Source organism: Muscardinus avellanarius (assembly GCF_963383645.1).
Source record: "Muscardinus avellanarius genome assembly, chromosome: 3".
In the NCBI taxonomy this organism is placed as follows: domain Eukaryota; kingdom Metazoa; phylum Chordata; class Mammalia; order Rodentia; family Gliridae; genus Muscardinus; species Muscardinus avellanarius.
The window spans coordinates 145,485,672-145,501,841 of NC_137788.1; the positions used below are offsets into that span (position 1 = coordinate 145,485,672).

At 41.1% G+C, this 16,170-nt stretch overlaps 1 protein-coding gene across 2 annotated transcripts in view; it reads right to left on the reverse strand.

The window, feature by feature from the left end:
• LOC308260840 (endophilin-A3) overlaps nt 1-16,170 on the reverse strand; it is a gene marked incomplete at both ends in the record, with an annotated part of 376,419 nt that overhangs the window by 288,074 nt on the left and 72,175 nt on the right. Inside the window, one exon of one of the 2 annotated variants that reach the window (XM_080692395.1) lies at nt 14,792-14,923. In XM_080692395.1, the coding sequence (XP_080548521.1) occupies nt 14,792-14,923 (132 nt within the window). The remainder of the gene's footprint in view (nt 1-14,791; nt 14,924-16,170) is intronic. The other variant, XM_080692396.1, reaches the window with a different exon arrangement.

Genomic DNA, 16,170 nt, shown 5'->3' on the forward strand with positions numbered 1-16,170 from the left:
AGACAAATCTGAATTTCAAGTTTATTTCTGACTGAAGCTCATTCTCAAACATTTACCAAGTGTATACTCTGGGCCAAGCACTGTGCTCAATCTATAAGACGCCATTTCTTTTAAATTAGAATGAACATATCTGGTTCAAACTCCCTTCAAAAGTTGTCATTTCTTTCTTCCAACCTAGAATCTCAAACTTTGGCAGCCAAATTTTTTTCAAAGCCAATACTTTTTCTTTCCCTTTTGCTGACCCAAGCACAATATGGCTGCGTAATTCTGATAGATATCACAAAAATACATGGCATTCACCATGTCCAAAATACCCTTTGTGTCCACTGATGGATGTGTACTGGACGAAAATGTGAAGTGCCTGGGTCCTAGCTCTGGATCACGTTATCTTGGATTCCGGTTTCCTTATATGCCAATTTTAAGTCTTAATCCATGGTGGATAAGGTACAGACTACTGAGCAGAGTCTACAGAAGGTCTACATACCATCTTTCTAGAAATAACAGCCCTGCATTTACCCACAGGAGATATGATTTATTGAAATTACTTGTCAATAGAAAGCAAGTTTAGTCATTGTCATCTATAAAAGTAAGCATGTATGTCTTGTTTTGACCTCCATACCCACCATCCATGGTGACACGGGCTGTGTTACCCGGGTTAACTGATAAAACCTCTTGCCTCTCTTGCCTGCCCTTGGTTGATCTACTCAGATGACTTATGTAGATGCCTCAGAAGCTGCAGCCCACTTAGTTATCAAAACTTCCCGAAAGGTGGCCCCTCTGCCACAACCAAGTCCACGTGTGAGATAAAGAACAGGGAGGGACAGGCAACAGCCTGGCTCCTCAGCTTTCTCACCACCGGTGCAGGGATCAGCTCGCAGACAGCACTCTGACTTGCTTGTGCTTTCTACAATTCCACTTAGTTCCCCTAATGAAAAGTCAGGAGATGGCACATGAACCTGTGATTCCTGACTTCTCTTGAAAGCTCAGAGAAGCTGGCTATCCTGGCCCACATCCTCAGGTAAGGAGCAGCTGCCACAGACTATCAGTCACCCCCTTGGGACAAGACAAGGGATTCCTAGTTGGCCATAGACCTGCCTGCCTCTGCTGTGCTCCTGACTGGGAGGTCTAGTGTTGGCTATGACCAGCCTTGTGCATGTCTCCCCCACTTTTCCTGTGTCTCTCATCCCTTTAAACTGCAGAGCTTGCATGTGTAGACACCTAGGGGTGTCGCTCATGTGGATTCAAATGTCAAGGCCCCTGGAGTTGGGCTACACAGCTGCCCTGTCTGTGAGTCCTGGAAATGATCAACTTCTACACTACTGTTTAAAAAATTAATATATTACTATCTGGATGGTGGTACTTTAGATTTTATTTTACAGATTAAGTATGTTATTACATAATATATATGAATATGTGGAGATATGCAGCATTTGAGATGATATATCATATGACCATTTGGGCTAAGTTAGAAATTCCCACAGCTCCATTAGAAGTTACATTTTAGAGCTTTTCAAGATCTCCTTTTGCAGAATATTTAGAAGCACTGCAAGAAACCATCCCCTAGAGTGAGAAATCCTTTCCCTCCAGAACTTCCTTCAGCTTGGAAAATACGAGAAGGATACTTATTTCTCTCATCAATAACTACTGATGGAAGATCCTAATCATAGCTCACACTTTAATTTCTTCAACTATTTTAAATATAGAAAGTATTAAATGTTGATCCCGTCTACTTCTCCAATTTTTAAGAACACTAAGTTCTCATAAAAGATAATAAACATTTCGGCCACAGAACAGAGAGCTAGAACTCGCCTTAAAAGGGATCAAGTCCAATCATTTCATTCAGGGACCAGAACAGCTCAGTCTAAGATGTTAGGAAACTCACCCTCCGTCACACAGTGAATGCATGTAAATCTGAACTGCACCATGGGACTCCTTGTTGATAACCTGACTCAGAACTCTGAGCCATTGCTGATGCTCTACAGAAATTATACAGGGGATGTGGGAGAGCCAGAGAAGGGAGGAGAAAGAGAAGAAAAGTAAGAAGCAACTTGCTGACTGGGCAAACTCCATTTTCACTACACTGCGAAAATTTAATTTCCTCTTTGGAAATTTAGGTGAAAAAAAAAGTATATGTTTCTATTTGCAAAGTGCTCGTCTTCTTTAATTTTTAAACCTCACATTTCACTTCTGAACTGATGTTTATTTTCTAATGTAATCCTAGCAATTTTGCACCAATGAGCCGAATGACTTGGGCCCTAGAAATTATTTTCTGAGCCACCTCAGAAGCGTCGGGAAATTTATAAAAGTCTCTTTTATACCTAACGAGAGTCAGAATGTCTTAATACAAGTCATTTGAGAGATTTATTTTGCCTCACTCTGACACGGCTGCAGCACACATTTGGAACACACATTTGTGAACCAATCTCAGCTTTTCCTACATTTTTTAAGGAGACCTCAGTTTGGAGCCTATTAACCCTTCATTGTCTCTCTATAAAGTACTACCTTCTTTAGGAATATCAGTGAGGGGGGGGGGGAACCTTCATAAATAAATGACCTGCTCAGAAACACGAAATAAACCTGGTCTTCTAGTCTTTTGGTCCATAATTGACAAACCTGGTGCCTGACACGAAATCCCCAGGGGCGGGGAGGATACTTGAGCACAGGTCACAAGTTGCTACACCCTTTTCTACAAAGTCTGTGGTTCTCTGGGACTTCCCAGGTACGTGCTTCAGCTCAAAGATGTCCCTTGGCCTCCTCTTCTCCTTGGGGACAGAGGAGCAGCTCCTCTGATAAGCGGTGGGGCCTGTCCTCTCAGGCTTGGACAGGCTCTTGCTCCTCGGAGCCAGACCTGAACTTGGATTTAGTCTGTAATCCATCATTGCAAGCTGCGATTCCTTCCTTCTCTGTCTTTGGCTCATGTTTCTTTGTTTCTTATGCTCTCTAACTACCTAGCAATGATATTATCAGGATTCCAGCTCAGTCCCACAGCGTGTTCTGCCTAATTAACCTATGTCCTTTCATCCATCTCTCTCTCTCTCTCTCTCTCTCTCTCTCTCTCTCTCTCTCTATTTCTTTTTCTCTAGAAAGAAGAAATGATGAAGAAAATGTTCTTGGAATTCGTTTCTGGCACAGTCCTGGGACCTTTGCTTTAAATTGTTAGTGAAATGCTTGACATTTTTCCTTTACTTTATAAACAGTATGTGCAAATCATTGAGAATCCTAATGGAAAGTAATTTCCCATTAATGCAGGCTATAAAATACTATTTTCTTTTGAAACTGTGCCTCAGAAACAAACAGTACAGGACCCCTTTCCACTCAAAATTTCCACCCACAAATCAGCGACGCCTGGTGCCGGGTGCGTGACACCGGTACTCGAAGCTACTGCCAAGGAAAACTTCAAAGAAGCGCTCAGGAGAAGTGCAGGCACACAGAGACAGGAGAATACGGAGCAGCAGGGAAGCCAGTCATTGGACATGGAGCCTTCTGGAAAGCTGTCTTTTGCACATCTGTGGTCCCTGGCTGAACACTGCCCCTCTAACAACTTAATCTGCCTAGGGACTGAGCTACAGGCCGACAAGGAAGAAACCAAAGCTCAGAAGTGTGTGGCAGGGATGAGGAGGCCAGAGAACTCTCTGTCCTCTCAGGTTCTCTCCCCCCAAGTCAGACACACACAATGGACGTCCTCAGTGACCATGTGCTGACTGCACACTCCTGGGACAGTGAATCTTAGAAATTAGTCATTCCCAGTGCCCCTCAGCATCCTGTAGCATTCTCCAGTATTCCTTCCTGGTGGAATAAGATGAAATAGCCGTAAGGGCAGTGCATCCAGCTCTGCTACTCACTGGCTCTGTGACCTTGAGGAAGTGCCATTCAACCTCTCGCACCTCTACTTATTCACCTGTAAGCTGGGGATTCAAATACTACTAGAAATCCAGGAGCAGTGACACACGCCTGGGGACTTGCATGTTCAAGGACAATCTTAGCAACCTCATGAGGCCCTCTGCAACTTCGTGATATCCTGTTTCAAAATAAAAATAAAATAGGGCTGGAGGTGTAGCTTATAGGTAGAATGCCTACCTATTAACAGTACCAATCTACAGTACCATGAAAAGAATACTACTAAAAATGTGTATAAAGCATTTAGTATAATGTCTAAGCCATGGTAAGTACTTGAGGGTAGCTGTTATTATCATTACACTATTTACTATGGGTTTATTTTGTATGAGTATCCCTTTCTTGCAGTATTATTAAGAGGATAAAATGAGTCATGTCTACAAAGCATCACATAATGGCACCTAACGTGCTGTAGGCACTCGAATGCTATGGCCTACGCCCTTCAGTGACGCCTTCATTAAAACACCTGCTTATTTTTGTAGAGTTTAATATGCTCCGTGCTGCTAGGCAGGGGCCAACACTAAAGAAAGTTGGGTTCTCTCTGTAGCAGGTGCGACATGATGTCTTGATGGCTTGCCCTGAGTTCCTGCATCTGTCTTCAAGCATTATTCCCAGGTACAGTGCAAAATGGAAGAGGAGAGCGAGGAGGTCAAGGACAGAGCCCACCCTGATGTCCTGGGTCCTGCTTTACTCAAGGGCAACACATTGAGGTGAGGCTGTGGTTGGACTCACTTTCAAAGTCTCTAGTTTGTTCATACCTAGCTTCATTCTAAACAGAACATTGAACGGGCTTACAATAATATTCAGAATAATAACATTCAGAATAATAATCATTCAGAATAGGTTTTATCAGACCAGCGAGGTAAAGCAATGAAAAGTAGGGGAAAAATGTACTTTTTATGCAAACAATAGAAACTTTTAGATTAAATGGGGCACTGTTAAAAAAAAAAAAAGTACACTGCTACAGCAGATACACACGAAGGGCCGTCCCAAAGGATGGAGAACTCACAGTTACCCTGGTCACAGGGAACACAGGGGCACGTGCTCTAGCCACGGCCATCTAGAGGATATTCACATTAGGTATTGAGCTTCCTGGTAGCCAGAGCAAACAGAGGGGACATAATTTCTTTAAAGAAGAAAATATATCTATTCTTCAAAGCCATCAACTTTCCCCTAACTACATACATTTTATGATTCATTTTGTTACAGCAGCACAAACGGACTACTGCATTTCCCAAGCTGCTTTGCCCTGTATGTGGCTGGTGATGGAACTCTTGTCCTTGGAACTTGAGCATGCCGCCCCTGCCTTGCTGGCTTAAGAGAAAATGTCTAGTCTGGATATTTCTGTTCTTTTCCCCCTTCCTTCTGGCTGGAGTGATAACAACCAAGGCAGCACAAAGGACACAGTGGGATGAGAAGGATGGCAGTGGCCCCGCCAGCCCCTGTATGGGTCTATGGATGAGAACCGCCCAGCCTATCGAAATGTTCTCCCTGGGTTTTTGCATGAGCAAGGAAATCATATGCTGCTACATGCCGCACTTGGGGTTTTCTTTTCTTTTTTCCTGAAAAAGAAACTAGTATAAAAGAAGTCTTCAGAGCATTGTATCTGAGTATCCCCTTGCTGATTTTTACAGAAATCAATTTTACTCAAATAAATTTAAGTGAAACATCACATTTAAAACATACATTGAAACTAGGACCACATGCTATAAAGAGACTACAGCCATGAACACAATTATGATGGAAAATAGGCAAGTTAATTAAATCCAAACCAGATACTCTTGCGGTCAAAACATTTTAAACCTGAGGACTATCCTCTCTATTAAAAATGAACATTAAAACGCTCTATAGCCAGGTGTGGTGACATACACCTGTAACCCCAGTACTTGAAGGCTGAGACAGGACAATCATAAGTTAGATAAGCTTCAGTAACTTAGTGAGACCTTATTTCAAAACAAAATGGCTGGGGGGATGGGCTAGCTATGAGGTAGAATACCTTTGGGTTCAAATCCCACTACCAAAAAAAAATCTAGCATCTATTTATGATTTTTTCTCCTCAAAATCAGAGTGTCTAAAAGATGATTTTCAAAGATTATCGCCCTACATGATTCAAGGTTATTCATGTCTCTATTAATTAGCACCTAAAGACAGTGCAGAGATGCATTCACTGTGACCCATGACGTTGATTAACTTAAAGGTGGATTGTATCAACAGAGTAGATGGAGTGCGAGACTACAGCCTTCCTTCCCCGTATCAAGTCCCTACTGATTTAGGAATAGGCACTTTAACTGTTCCAAACCATAATGGAAAACAAGAATGAACAGTGCAAGTAGACCAGGAGTGCTTGAAAGATGGAATGAAGCAAACAGAGGAAATCGAGCTCTCAGTGGTCCTTGAACGGGGCTGCTAGAAAGTGGATTCTGAGGATGCCCAAAGCTCAGAGGAAACAGATGCTGGATTCTGGATGACTGGCTGGTGTTCTGGAAGAAGAGCCGGCAGGTTAGGCCTCCATCCTGAGCTTGGACTACATCGCTGAGAGCCCAGGCACCAGACTCCAGAAGGAGTTTTGAGTGTGGAGACCCAAGAGAGTCAGGGCAGAGCCATGGATATAGAGACATCTAGAAAACAAAGCCTATCCTTCTTCAGCAAAGAATCCCTTTCTCCCCCTTAATTATGGCAAGCAAACTGACAAGGAATTTCAAGTAAAAACTTTCATATACATCCAAGAATCATCAACACTGAGAAATAACTTCATAGAATAGACACTAGAGCTCAACAAATACTCAAAGAGAGAATTAACAGACTCACTAAATGGGAACGCTGGGGGTTTTTTGCTTTGTTTCGTTTTGCGGTACTGGGGATTGAACCCAAGGGAATTCTACTTCCAAGCTACACCCCCAGACCTATATTTTATTCTTTACTTTGAAACAGGGTCTCACTAAGTTGTGGAGGGCCTCATTAAGTAGCTGAGACTAACAGCAAACCTGCGATCCTCCTGTCTCAAGTACTGGGATTACAAGTGTGCACCACCAGCCTGGATAAATGTGGACTTTTAAAAAAATATATCAATAATATTCTCAGAAAAATATGAAGGGTCTAAGTACTCATAAAGTTAATATTTTGGAAATCTGAGTATTTGTGTGGTGGGCAGAATAATTTCCCCCTAAAGATACACTGCTATTCCTCAGAAACTGAATATATTACCTTACACAGCAAAAGAGAACCTTCAGATATGAGTGTTACAAATCTTGATATAAGTAAATTGCTCAGGATGATGTGGGTGGGTACAATGTAATCATAAAATTATGTGGGGGCCTAATATGATCAAAAGGGTCCTGAGAAGAGGGAGCAGGAGGGTTAGAGGTGGGAGAAGAGATCAGAGGCAGCGCTGAAGACACCATGCCACTGACTCTGAAGATGGAGCTAGGGCCCAAGAGCCAAGCAACGCAGGCACCTCTAGAAGGTGGGAGAGGCCAGACCTGGCTCCCCCTAAAGCCTCCAAAAGAACACCAGCACCTCAAGCCCCAGAACTACAAGCCAGATACGAAATTAGTGTTACCTTAAGCCACAGAGTTTGTAGTGATTTGTTAAAGTATCAACAGGAAACTAATAGAAAAGAAATAGATTTAGTAGCTATGCTAAATAAATGAATGGGTACAGTCAAAGAATAAAATAAAGTGAAGTTTCCTCAGGGGGCAGAGATGTGGAAAGTAAAAAGGGAAGGTGAGACACAGAGGAAGAGCCAACGGATCAAATCAAAGGGAAAACCTTAAAGGGAGAGATAAGAAGGATATTTAATGCAATAAAAGCCCCATATTTAAGAACAAAGTGAGTAATTTGGTTAAAATGGTCAAAGAACATGAAGGAGTGCAAGAGAATGTAACCAACTCTCCCATCTTTGATTCAGTTGCCAGGAAAAATAAATTCACTGCTACCATTAGAAATCTCAATATTCTTTACCTCAAAACTAATGGGAAAATAGAAAGTCAGTAAGAACACAGAGGGCTTGAACACTATCTAACTTGACCTCACTGGCATTCATAGAACACTCTATCCAAAAGGAACAGAATACACATTCTTTTCCAAGGGCACACAGAACATTCACCAAGATGGATCATGTTCTGGGCCATGAAGCTAGTCTCAAAAATGTTAAAAGGATGCAATTCATGCAAAGTATATTATTTAAACAAAATAAAGTTACCTTGAAATCTTAAAAATATAATCCGGAAAATATACATGTGTGGAAATGAAATTGCAGTACTTCAAAAAAATCATCAGTTAAAGGGAATAAGAAGCTGGGTGTGGTGGCGCACGCTTATAATCCCCATGCTTGGGAGGTGGAGACAGGAGGATCGCACAGGTTCGAAGCCAGCCTTGCTGGCTTAAGAGACCCTGTTTCCAAATAAAAATATAAAAAATAGGTGTCTGGGAGTGTAGCCCAGAGGTAGAAGGGTTTCCAGGAACCCCAGTACCACAGAAAAGGGGAAATATGAAAAGTAAAACCAGAACAAATTTTGAAAAGTGTGAAAATGGAAACAAAATATATCCAATCCGTGCAATGCTGTTAAAGCAGTACTTTGAGGGAAATTGATGGCACTAAATACAAATAATGTATTAGAAACGAATGGACTCGATAACCTTAGCTTCTACCGTAAGAAATTAGAGAGAGCCAATGAAACCCAAAGTAGAAGAAATAAAATAATAAATGTCAAAATGGAACTTGATAGAATGGAAAATGGTAAGCAGGAAAGAAAAAAAAATCAATGAAACAGAAAACTGGTTCTTTGAATAGATAACTAAAATTAAGAAACTTATGGGCAAAATGATCAAAAATAAGAAGTTACTAGTGACCAATTTCAGAAATGAGTGAGAGAGATCACATCACTACAAATTCCACATATCTTAAAAGGGTCATAAGGACAAAACGCTTATGTCCATAAATTTGACAACTTACAAACAACAACTTGAAGGACACAATTCCCAAAGCTCACTCAAGAATAAAAAGATAAGCACAATCGCTTATATATACATATGTTTTAAATCTTAAAAACCTTTACATTAGAAAAAAAGAGGAGAAACTTCAGAGAGGAAGAAGCAGATAACCAGCTGATCAAGAGGGATGCAGAGGAACCTGCACACCGTGAGGTCAGTGGCCTCCACCTTTGTGGTCTTCTACCGAGTCCACAGCCTCCATCTGATCAGGGGAAAACATCACAAATCCCAGCAGAGGAACATGCTAAGAACACCTAAACAGTATTCCACAAAACTGCCACACCATTAAAAACCCCCAAACAGAGCTGGGCATGGTGGCGCACTCTTGTAATCCCAGCATTTGGGAGGCTGAGACAGGAGGATCGCGGTTTTAAGACAACCTCAGCTACTACTTAGCGAGGTCCTTTGCAACTCAGTAAGACCTTGTTTCAAAATAACGAATAAAAAATAGGGCTGGGGGTGTATCTTGGAGGTAGAATGCCCCTGGGTTCCATCCCTAGTACTGAAAAAAAAAATAAGAACCAAAATCTCAGAATCTGTTATAGCCAAGAAGAGTCTAACTTGACATGGTAATTAAATGTTAAGTCATATCTTGGATGGGATGCTGAGACAGAAAAAGAAAATTTAGTAAAAATATGAATTAAGTATAGGCTTTGGTTAATAGTAATGTGTCAGGGGCTGAGGTTATGGCTCACTAATACAGTATTTGCCTACCATGTGCAAGGCTCCAATTATTATTATAACTCAATGTAGATTCATGAACTATAATAAACATACCATTGAGTATGATGTTAATAACAGGGGAAATGAATAAAGTATATGGAAATGCATGTACTATCTTCACAATGTTTCTGAAAACCCAACAATATTCTAAAATCTCCAATGTATATATTTTTAAACACTTTCCCATAAAACATCTGTCCCAGGAATGTCCATTTGATCTAATTAATTTAATATGATTCCCCATATTAAAAAAATAAAAACTTTAAAAATTATCATCTCAATTGATGCCAAAAAAAAAGCATTTAATGAAATTCAAAAACTGTTCCTGACAAAGGCAATCTATGCAAACTATGGCTGGAAGAGAATTCTCTCAACCTGATAAAACAATCTATGAGAACTACAGCTAATATCACTACTGCCAGTTACAAAACACTGAACGCATCTCTCCTAAGACTGGGCAGAATGGCCCATTTGAACCACTTCTGTTTAATACTATGCTGAAGGCTCTGGCAAGTGCAAGAAGGCAAGAAAAAGAAAAGGGGTCAGCATCCAGAAAAGTTGTCTTTATCTGCAGATGACACAATCATCTATATGACAAACTCCAGAATCTATAAAAACCTACTAGAGCTAATAAATACATTTAGCAACATGGCAGATTCAATATTCAAAAATAAGGCCTGTTTTGTAGCAAAGAAAAATTTATACACAGTGAAAACCTTGAAGGTAGAAATATTTTATAAAAATGTTTATAACAGCATCAATATTATGAACTATTTAGAAATTGCCGAAAAACCGTTAAAATACCTATGTGCTGAAAACAGAAAAATATTGCTGAAATTTTAAAAAGAACTAAAAAGCAGAAACAAAATGGACCGTGTTCAAGATTGGAACACTGAGGTGAGCACAGTGGCACATACCTGTAATCCCAGTACTTGGGAGGTTGAGTCAGGAGGATAGCAGGCCGGAGGCCAGACTCGGCAAATTAGTGAGGATCTCAACAACTTAGCAAGACTCTGTTTCCAAATAAAAAAAAAATAAAATAGGGCTTGGGATATAGCTCAGGTAGAATACCCTGGGTTCCATTTACGGCACCACAAAGAAAAAAGAAAAGATTGAAACATTCAATATTGTTAAACTATCAACTCTCTCTGAAATGATCTATAGATTCAGTCCAATCCAAATAAAAATCTGAATGTGTGGGTAGGGGAGAGGGGTTGGTAGACATTGAAAAGATAATAAAACTCACGTGGAGATGCATAGGAACCAGAATGTCCAAAACAGCTTTAAAAATAAACAAACCAAGACCAAAGTTAGAGGACCACCACCACCACTACCTGAAGATGTACAGAGCTGTGGCTATGGAGACCCAGGAAGAATGGAAAGGTAACTTCAGTCTACCAGACGGCGCTGCTGGGAACAGGGTTTTCATGCTGGGCATTGTGAATCATGATTACAGAACCAAAAACGGGGAATCTCGGCAGAGGCCTCAGAACTGCTTTTAAAAATTGATGTGCAAAAGTCCATCGTGTAGAACTTGGAACAAACAAAAACAGAAGCAAAGGTGGAGGCGGCGGGCACACTTTTACGACGCTTAATCCCAATCTATGACAGCGACAGCCAGGTCAGCAGATAGATTCGGAAAGATTTTTAGAGAAATTTGTGGAAGCAGTATGGAGTGTTCAGAGAACATAATATAGGGTGTGTTACGTTCTCAGAGAGAGGGAAGGCCTTGAAAGAGCCCGCAAAATCTGGAAGTGTGATCCTTCTTGCTTCAGGAACAGGAGTGGTCGGTGGGAAGAAGCAGCTAAGCACGGCCCCTGCCTGGACGCCGGGCCTGCCACTGCAACAGTGAACGGGGCGTTTAAGTTTGGCTACTCCGTGCTCTTAGTGATCCGGCCACTGCATGAGCCTGCACAGGTGTGACTGCATGAGTGACACAGGGCAGTGACACGGGAACGGCGTGACCCCAGGATAACCAGAAAAGTTACAGGCTGCCCACATTCTCACTCAGCTGTGGAGGTGACTGTGTGTTAAATAGAGCGGGGCTGTGTTTTAAGACTCCTGGACAAAGGGCAGGATTTACATAATGAGCATGTATCAAGCAAGACTGGGGGTGTAAGTAAACCGGAAGGGGTAGTCAGTGGAGACTGAAGGACAAGGAGCTACATCCTCACCGTCCACGTCTAGAAATCATCCATGACCCAAACTAAAGAATCATCAAACGGTAATATAAGCCCTGGGAAGGGAGGAGAAAGTGAGGCTGCTGTTTTTCATAAGTAAAAACCTGTAGGACCATCATGTAGTACCATGCTATGTGTAGTGTGCATATGGTTCTCTGATGATTTTTATTTTTCATTGAAAACAGAAACCCATGGAGGAAGAAAATTCAGACCATGCAGCTTATCTGAGCGGTGTGTGCTACATAACCAGACATCCAGAGGCAAAATCAATGAACCTCATCCTAAGACTCACACTTAGACAAAAAGGACTTTGAAATGAATCATGAACTTAAGAAAAAAAAAAAACAGAGGAAAAGATCTGATACCGGGCAAAGCAAAGATTCGCACTAAAGGCAAAAAACGGGAATGACTGATACACTGGACTTCATCAGAATTTAAAACTTTTGATCTGTGAAAGATGCCATTATGAGAATAAAATGATAAGCAGAGAGAACATATTCGCAAACTGCATATACGGATATAAGACCTGTTTATAATATATAGGGAATTCTCAAAACTCAATAATTATAAAAATATCAACAATCTGAGTAAAAAAAAAATGAGCAAAGATCTGAAGAGAAATTTCACCAAAAAAGACACACACATGAAAATAGGTAAAACACCATTAATAAGGTGGTTACAATAAAAAATGGTGACAACTCCAAATGATGACAAAGATGTATAGAAACTGAGTCACCCACACATTGTCAGTGGGAATGGAAATTAGTATAGACACTCTGACAGTTCAGCAGTTTCTTTCTATTTACAAAAATAAAGATAGGACCATAAGGATCTAAATATTAAGAAGAGATTTTAAAAATAGAAGAAAAATCATAGCAGAATAACTTTGGGGACAGGAAGGTTTTTTCAACAGAGCACAAAACGCAAAATTCATATATAAAAAGTTTGATAAATTTGGCTACATCAAAATAAGAACTTCTATATAGTCTGAAAAAAACTAAACAAAGCAAATCACAGAAACAGAAAGTTATAAAGACACTTTAGAAGTAAGCAAGGTTTGAAGATAAGTAACAAGTGGGGGGAAAACTACTAATATTCTCATATTTAGGTAATTTTTCATATGTCACTAAGACAAAGCAAACCACCTAAAAGAAAATAAATAAATGATATAAGCAATTCAGATACAAGGAAGTAAAAAAAAGGCAAATTAAAATATAAAAACAAACGTCCACTTTCATTTGTAATTACAGGCAGGCAAATTAAGATTGAATGCTACCTTTTATCCACGAGTGTTCAGCAGAAATTAAAGACTAATGGCCTGGTGTGGAAAGAAGGTGCACACACGAGTTCAGTGTGGCCGTGGGAAAGGGCGATTTGACAGTATCTTCTACCATTTAAAATGCGCGTTCACGCTAACCCAGCAACTTCACTTCTTAGAAAGACTTGCTCGTCAGCATGCGGAAGCAGATAAAGGACATGCAAATAACGCAAACCTGATGTCAGTGAGATTCCGGCAAGTAGAATGAACAACTACTGAGTCGTTAAGTACAGTGAGGTAGACCTGTATGCCTGACACGGCGATACCTCCAAGAAATAGCGATGCGTTTTAAAAAGCAAACTGAAGAACAATATGCGAGGGTAATCTTGCACATACAGAGCAGAAAAGAAATCTAAAACTGTACGTATGTGGTGAGCCTGTGTATGCGCGTGTGAATATATAGGTGTATCTAGTCATAAACAGATATGACAATATTCCTGCCAAATGGTTAACAGTGGCTATATCCAGGGAAGAGACTAGGATAAACGGGCAATCACAAGAGACTACCTAACAATTTATGCCATTTGAAATTTGTTTTCATTATTTTACTCAATACTTCATTTATATAATAGTTGTTATTAAAAATTAAGGATGCAGTCTAAGACAATGCCTAGCATATAGAAGTGACCAACAAAGGCTTACTAAAACTTTAAAAAATAGGAAGATTAAAAAAAAAAGAGTAACATTTTTTTACTTTTTTACCCAGGCACATTCTACCTCCAAGCTATGCCCCCAGATCTATTTTTTATTCTTTTCTTTTTTTTCTTTTTCTTTTTCTTTTCTTTTCTTTCTTTTTTTTTTTTTTTGTGTGTGTGTGTGTGTGTGTGTGGTACTGGGGGAGGAACCCAGGGGCTTTCTATCTCCGGGCTATACTCTCAGACTTTGGAAACAGGGTCTCACTAAGTTGCTAAGAGCCTTACTAAGTAGCTGAGGCTGGCTTCGAACCTGTGTGATCCTCTTGTCTCAGCCTCCCAAGCATGGAGATTACAAGTGTGCACCACCATGTCTGGCTCTGTTTTTTATTCTTTAGTTGAAACAGGGTCTCACTAAGTTGCAGAGGGCCTAAGGAGAAAAGGCTGGCCCCAAACCTGTGATCATCCTATCTCAGCCTCTCAATTAGTGGGGTTACAAGTGTGCACCACCACGCCTGGCTAGGAGTAAGATATTTTGAAAGAGTTAAAATTTAAATATAGCCGGGCATGGTGGCGCACGCTTGTAATCCCCACGCTTGGGAGGCCGAGACCGGAGGATCACACAGGTTCGAAGCCAGCCTCAGCTACTTAGTGAGGCTCTCAACAACTGAGACCCTGTTTCCAAAATAAAAATATAAAATAGGTCTGGGAGAATAGCCCAGAGGTAGAAGGCTTCTGGGTTCCACCCCCAGTACCACACACAAAAAAATTTAAATATAAAGGATAAGAAAACAAGAATGTTCCTACAGTGAAGGCTCTGTCTACATTAGCTCTGCCACATTAGCAGGCGTTAACAAAGCATTGGAATTCTTTCTGTTATCCATCAACCAAACTCAATGTAGGCATTTGAAACCAGGAAACAGGAAAATGGGCATTTTGGGGGAGGGAGAGGATTTCACCAAATAACCAAATAAAAAATTCAGGATCTTAGTGATTCGCACAGGAAGACCCAGACACAGAGTAACTGGATGTTGCTGAAGAGTGCACCTCACAGGTTCGACATGGCTAACTCACCTGTCGTCCTTGTGGTGGGGGTGGTAGAAATCCCATTCAGCTCGCTAGAGCTCCTTTTCACTGGCCTTGGTTTATATTCTCGTCTGGGGAGGCTGGATGCAGCTGATATTCTGAAACACAGATTGGAAACTGAGTCAGACGCTGCCACAGGTGGCGAAGCCCCGTGAGCTGCACGCATCCTGTTCTCTGCCCCATAAGCGGCAAATCTAGACCAGCGGAAGGTGATGGTTTGCACCCTGACTCCTGCGTAGGCAGAGGGGAGTCCCAACTGCTGGTTTCTGACTAGCTCTGTGAGGCTCATCTTGAGGAAAACCATCTGTCCTCACAAAGTCCCTGGGCATTTAGCAAGTAGCCCCTGAGCACTCAGCATCGCCAGCCAGCTAACCTCTGGCCAGAGAGAACAGTGAGAATCTATTCCTATGGGAACTGGAAGACTATCTGTCTGCAGAGGTGGGTACCTAAGAACCTGGGCACACACTCTGTCTTCATTTATGATCACAGCATTGCTTTAAGAGAAAAAGTTCTCCAAATTTATTCATTGCCCTCATACTGTATAAAACGACTTTCCATTATCAAGCCTGATCGAAACATAAGATAGCAGTTGTTTTGCCCAATGCTTCAATTGCTGTTTACACTCTATATGATATTACTAATATCCAGAAAGACATCAGATACTTCGATCGTTAAAGTCATAAGACACGAAGCCGGGTGTGGTGGCGCACGCTTGTAATCCCCGTGCTTGGGAGGCGGAGACAGGAGGATCGCGCTGGTTCAGAGCCAGCTGAGCTGGCTTAAGAGACCCTGTTTCCAAATAAAAAATATAAAATAGGTCTGGGAGTGTAGCCCAGAGATAGAAGGGCTTCCAGGAACCCCAGTACCACAAAAAAAAAGTCATAAGACACGTACCAGTATTGCTTTGATGGTCCCAAAAGTGTTGTGGATTCTTTTAATACCTCTTAGTGTCAATCTTATGGACATGGCCTGGTACTTTTACTAGTGAAATAAAAAGACATCTTTTTTGATAGCTATTGACCTATTTCTGAATATAATCCCACTCTCCTCTCCGTGCCCCTAGATGTTAGAGAATGGAACACACCAGCTTGTAAACAGGAAGCTCAACTCTGGGCGATTCAGTAATGAAGCTCGGAGGGGGCTACTTCCATGGTGCATGGTTGAACACCTCTCTCTGCCCTAAGCCCAGGTCACAGAAAAGGGGCTTTAGTAAAAAGAAAAGAGGGAAGAGTGGTCAGATCCCTTTCCCAGCTCTGTCCTATATATGCAAAGCTGCATATATATCATACTGGTCACATCTGGCACCTAACTATGAAAGCCAGCTAAAGAAGATTTAAAACAGAAC